This window comes from Triticum urartu, unplaced genomic scaffold (genome assembly GCF_003073215.2).
Source record: "Triticum urartu cultivar G1812 unplaced genomic scaffold, Tu2.1 TuUngrouped_contig_2789, whole genome shotgun sequence".
Taxonomy (NCBI): Eukaryota; Viridiplantae; Streptophyta; class Magnoliopsida; order Poales; family Poaceae; genus Triticum; species Triticum urartu.
The window spans coordinates 38,453-44,570 of record NW_024113285.1 but is presented as its reverse complement, the minus strand read 5'-3'; the positions used below and the strand labels follow the sequence as shown (position 1 = coordinate 44,570).

The 6,118-nt window shown below is 42.8% G+C and overlaps 1 protein-coding gene across 1 annotated transcript; it reads right to left on the bottom strand.

Annotated features, from left to right (window-relative positions):
• Positions 1-964: 964 nt before the first annotated feature.
• LOC125527055 lies at positions 965-4,954 on the bottom strand. Its single transcript, XM_048691630.1, has 4 exons — positions 4,756-4,954; positions 4,533-4,652; positions 1,471-4,105; positions 965-1,357 (listed from the first exon to the last, which is right to left on the bottom strand). The coding sequence occupies exons 2-3, from the start codon at positions 4,566-4,568 to the stop codon at positions 1,970-1,972; spliced, it is 2,172 nt and encodes a 723-aa protein (XP_048547587.1). The 5' UTR covers positions 4,569-4,652; positions 4,756-4,954; the 3' UTR covers positions 965-1,357; positions 1,471-1,969.
• Between the last annotated feature and the right edge of the window lie 1,164 nt (positions 4,955-6,118).

Genomic DNA, 6,118 nt, shown 5'->3' with positions numbered 1-6,118 from the left:
GTGTCCTCCACATAATGGATGACAACTATGATGACGTTTTACTCAAGAGGTAATCTTGGTGAAGCATGTATTTTATTTCGTTTTATTTGCCAATAAAAACATTATGCACTGGATTTCTGTAAACTATGACATGTTTATGCAGACAACCTCTTGGGCAATAACATTTGTTAGGGTGTATTGTGTTTTCACAACCCAAGGAGGCGACTACCATAGCTGAAGACAAATCCAAACTTAAGAATATGCTACTTTTGGTGAAGGATTCTAGCTATCTTCTTATTTACAGGTATGTAAACATCGATTTCGGTTTCATATCTTCAACATATATACTCCCTCGGGTCCTTTTTAGTTCGCATATAAGATTTGACTGAAGTCAGGCCTCGTAAAGTTTGACCAACTTTGTAGAAAAAAGTGCCAACATTTACAATCTGAAATCAATACCACTAGATGTGTCATGGCTTAAAGTTTCATATTATATAACTTTAGCATGGCAGATATTGATATTTTTCCATATAAATACGGTTGACTTCAGAGAATTCTAATATGCAGACTAAAAAGGACCGGATGGAGTACTAGCTCAAAGGACAGGATTGTTAGCTCAACATATATTATACTCCCTCCGTTTCTAAATATAAGCCCTTTTAGAGATTTCAATACGAACTACATATGGATGTATATAGACATATTTTAAAGTGTAGATTCACTCATTTTGCTCTGTATGTAGTCCATATTGGAATCTCTAAAAAGACTTATACTCTCTCCGTCCCAAAATTCTTGTCTTTAAATTGTCTAGATACGGATGTATCTAATACTAAAACATGACTTGGTACATCTGTATCTAGACAAGTGTAAGACAAGAATTTTGGGACGGAGGGAGTATTTAGGAACGGAGGAAGTAGTAGGCAAGAACCAATCAAAACTCATGCAAATCACATAACAACTCATCACAATAATATAAGATATGTTGTTTCATCAGCCAAACATACATCAAGCCAAGCTGAATTTAAGGATCGTCAGTCACACACCACGCTCGGTTGATGCGCACCAATGCGCACACACCCTCTTATTACAAACAGTCATCAAACCAACATCAAATCAGCCAGGTTGTGAACACCACACTAAGCTGTGGAAAGCCAGCACTCCAAATAGCAGCACAGCACACCAATCCAATCCACTCCAAATGCCAAGATGAAGGCAACTCGGTGAAAAAGAAACACACCCTTTATTCACCGTGCAAGCAGCAACAGCGGCACAAAACACACTCAATTAGCAAACACACATGCAGTTGGAGACAGAGCCGTGAGAAAACCTCCTCGCACAGTGGAGCAACACACGCCATGTCAGCACAAAAGCAGATTACCTGAGAAATGAAGAACGAAAACAGAGACATTACAACTTAGCTAATGAAATTCGTCCTTCAAATGAACTTGAGTACTTATGCATATGGATATTTGGAATCAATGTGCGACGGACCTTAGATAGGAGCCCCACGGGAGGGTCTTCTTGTAGTAGGCCGAGTGGTGCGTCTCGAAGAGCGACGGGTGATGTCTGGCATCCAGGCCATCCCACTCGAGGCTGTCCCACAAGTCCTTCTCGCAGTCTACCACTGGCTTAGGGCCTTCACGTGCTACAACCGAAAGGCGCCTGAGACCCCAGCAATCCCTGAGGCTTGGGGCACCTCTCAACATGACATCATTTTAGTCTCTGCCAGTGTGACCAATACATTGGGGGGATAGTAGTGATGGAGCAATTGTCATGCACATGCAATGATTCAATATATTTTGCGAAATGTCCAAAATACCCTTCATCTTGCATACTCTCTAAATTATAGCTTCCTTTACCAATCTCGATGTGCACGTTCAAAGTTTGGAGCTGTCGACAGTTCCACACCAACAGCGAGCATGTAACATCTTTAGCCAAGGCAATATCATTATACGGTAATAACCGGCTTGTTGGAACCAAACCCCGTCGGTTAGATCCACATCTCCTTGATACTTTTGGTGATGTTGGCTTGGCTACGGCTTGTACAAGAGATAAGGAGGTACATCTTGGAGACAGATTTTTCTGATCGGCTATGGAGCCCATCTGAGAATGACCAAATGAACCTTCCATCCGTAAAAACAACATGTGCCTGAAAGCCAAAGGATCCCTGTTCTCCACAGTAGACCACTGATCTTTTCGTCCCTTGAGTGTCCACATGTAGAACTTCCAGTCTAGGTGATCCTTGCCAGATTAGGCTACAGAGCCGCTCACAACCCAATAGGAACAACTTCTTGAGTTTCGGGACATCCATTGCATCGAGGTCAATTATTTTAATGGCTGTACCAGAGAGGTCTAGTTCCTCCAGATTGGGCAGTGCACGCAGGAATATGTTTTGCAATCGACCACAACCATGTAGGGAGATCTTTGTCACCTTGACTATTTCAACTGGAGCTAAAGGAGACTTGAGGCGCAATTCCTTTTGTGGCAGGTGTATGGAATGTGTCCAATCCTTTGCTGGGCCATAACCATCGAAGCAAAAACTTTCAAGCAGTGGAGGAGCTCTTTCCACGGCAAGTGCAACCTGGTCCAAGCTGGAACATCCGTCAAGAACAAGAATCTTCAGGCTTCTTGCGGATGACAATGTTGGCAATGATTCCAGGTGAGTGTTTCCGGACAAGTCAAGGAGCTCCAGGTTCATCATATCTACAGAAGAGCATCTGTCCACCGCGACCACATCTGAAGATTCTGTTAATCGGAGCTTCTGAAGCTTCTTCAACTTTTTCCAAATAGCACTGATAGTCTTCCATGGTATTCCCTTTGTATTTAGCTCCCTGAGATTGGTCATCAGTTCAATCATCTGAGGCAGCAAAACATAATCTGTGAAACGTAGGTCAAACACCAGCAGGTTCGGAAAAATTGGCGCCCCACTTTGCTCCTTCCATGTGTTTGCACAATGTTCAAGCCAAAGGAATCTTAGGTTGCTGCAGCACTGGAAAGGAGGGGATGCAAAATCGAAGCTGCAGTTGCAGAGTTTTAGCACACGAAGGTTGTTGCTGGCTAGCTGAAACAGATCATTACATACATATACTGGATCATTACCGTGGAATGTTAGGAAATATGATGATGCATCAGCAGGAACATTAGATATATGATTTGTTCCTCCATTATTGGAGGTGACTGAATACCAGCCTTTACCCAGCCTAGGCAGAAAGTGTGCCAAATATCTTCTTTGTGCCGTTTCAGATGAAGAACATTCGTCCAATGGTATCACTCCATACAACATATAGCCAATCTCCCAAGCCTTGTCCTCTCCACGCATTCCATCACAAATCCAATAATTGCAAGCATGAGTAGCCCAACCATAGCCAACACCAGTAGAGTTTTGAGGTAACTGTGCTGTCAGGAACAATGAGTACAAGAAGCAATCCAAAACTGTTTCTGGGTTGATGCCATCCATACCGGTGTCACCAATCACTCTAATAGCAACTTCGTGCAATATATGATGGATTTTTGTGCTGTAATCTGGATCTCCATACCAAAGGGACTCCAAGGTAACTACAAAATTAGCAAAAGCAGACAACTTGACTTCTCCCGGTTTGACTTTGACCTGAAAAAATCTTCCACCACTGGTCCATACCAATTTACCTTTACCAAAAGCAGGAATGCCACACTCTATCAGATCAATGTCTTCATCTCCTCCATAATGAAAAATGATCAGAAATCTTTCATTTGCTAGAGACCGATTAATCAAACTTCCAATACTTGCAATCTCTTTTCTAGAGCTGACATCTACCCCTACGAAATCATCTTCTTCATCCTGCCTATCAAATATGGGCATTACGTGGCGAAGGTTCAACTCCTTTGCGATTGCCCTCTGCATGGTCCTTCTATTTTTCCATAGGGAACAGTCCACATGGACAATTCTGTTAAAATGCTTTGTCATGTCAGAATCATCACATATTGTGTATTTTAGTAGTTTTGCTACATCTCTAAGAACAGCAGATGCTCCCAGAGCCACGCGGCTCCAGCCACGAAAGAAGAATGCTTTGGTTTTGCCTTCTATACCATCGCTTTTGCGCAAAAAATCAGCCAATTGTTTGACGCCGTCATCAAAATCCTTTACTACCTGTAGTAATTACTTGCAATTATATATGACTGCCACAATACATATATTGGCACTACAATTTCAATAAATAGCTATCTTGCGTATGAATAAACTAGAGCAACAAATGATGCATCTAGTTTGAAAGTTCAAATAGATTAGAACTTCCTATGTGTACAAAATACCAGTTCCACCCATATATATCCACGCCTAGTTTACTGTACAAAATTTAAATTAGTGCTAATCTAATGCAACACGTGATGCATCCAGTGTGACAAAGCTTAAATGAAGTGGAACTATATAGAAGCATACACAATGCCTGTTCATACCATCGGTTGCTTCAGTCCAAAATAATGTCGGATGATTAACAAAAGCAATGTGGAAACACACAAATATAAATCAAGCGCTGTACTACTTCATGAGGTTATTAGTTAGGAGAAGAGGCACCAACCAGGTTGAATTCGCTTTGGTATTTGGACACGAACATGTTGACAGGAAGCTAACAGCAGCAGCAGAAGTAGAAGACGTGGATAATCATATCTAACCCATGGGCTGCAGATTTCTCCACTCCCTACAATATCAGGATGCATAAATTCCTTATCACACTCTGTGAAAACCTATGACAAGACAAGATTATAGATTACATATGTATGGACAGGATGGAGCTGCAGTACCTGTCTATATGCGTCAAGTGCGAGCGAATCGAGCGGTGGAGGAGCAAAGAACACTTGCAGAGAATAGAGAGTTATCCCCAATAAATCCAGTCCGAGGCAAAGATATGTAATCACTCGATCATTTTGGTTAAAGAAAAAAGATCGCGCTTCGTTGGTGGCACGAGCTGAGCTTTGGTAGAGCTCTGGAACAGAATGCCACAGCTAGCAGACGTGTATGTTTCAGAAGGTGGGTGGTGTAATGGAGGGACCTGCTTTTGGCATCTCGATGTTGCTTTCCTTCTGTGCCAAAGCATGCATCCATGGTTCCTTGCTTGCACTTGCAGGCAATGCCAATGCTCATCCACTTTGGTGAACTTTTCTTTTGCTGTTGTTGTTGCTGTCTTGCTGATACACTTCATTATTTCCATAAAGGAAAAGAAAGGAACATACTGCTGGCTCCATCTTTTCTTTACGGTCCAATCCTTCCATAAAGGTAACGATATCCAATTCCACGGCGCAGTTTCATCAGACATAACATGATTAAGGCAGAGGGATTCATCGTGCAATGGCCAACAAGCACGAACCCATCCAGAGCAGAAGAATGCCATTGCCGTTGGGTGTTACACTGTTACTGGTGGATTGGAATAAAGCTGGAATTAACATACACAGCTTGCAAGTGCTGACTGCCACATTTCGTCTCTCATGCCAAATGAGGGAGGCAAGCCAACGGGGATGGAGGGAGCACGGCACGGACGGCCGCGGCCAGCAGGCTTGCCGTCGCGGCGTGCTCTCGGCAGCGACGGGCAGGGAAGGGCCGAGGGAGGCATCGGTGGGCAGCGTGTAGGCTCCCCCAGACCAGATCTGCTTTGAAGCGGGAGCCAGGGCCGGCGAGTGGAGGCGGCAACCGTGAGAGAAGAATGGGAAAAGCGTTCATTGCTGGCACCCCTCCCTCTGTCAACAATGTTTTCTACTCCCTCTGTTTCTAAATACTTGTCTTTTTAGAGATCTTAAATGGACTATCACATACGGATGTATATAGACATATTTTAGAGTCTAGATTCACTCATTTTGCTCCGTATGTAGTCACTTATTGAAATCTCTAGAAAGACAAATATTTAGGAACGGAGGGGGTATATAGATTACACATGGACTGGAAATAAGTAAACAAACGCACTAAAACATATCTATACGCATCCAATTCACAAAAGAATTGAAACATCTTATATTTATATTTGTGAAGGATGAAGTAGTAAATATATTATATCCCCGCTCTGCTGAAACTGTCCTCCCTTTCCTCTCTGATGCCCCCACACACTGGAAATGACACATATCCCGTGCGGTCAAATATAAGCCGAGTGTAAAAATACAAGCACTCAGTCGACTT

Excerpts from the sequence above, each read along its gene's own strand:
- LOC125527055 (XM_048691630.1), bottom strand. The coding sequence starts at position 4,568 with ATGTTCGTGTCCAAATACCAAAGCGAATTCAACCTG. Across the intron at positions 4,106-4,532 it reads ACCAAAGCGAATTCAACCTG|GTAGTAAAGGATTTTGATGA; the intron begins GTTGGTGCCTCT and ends TAATTACTACAG.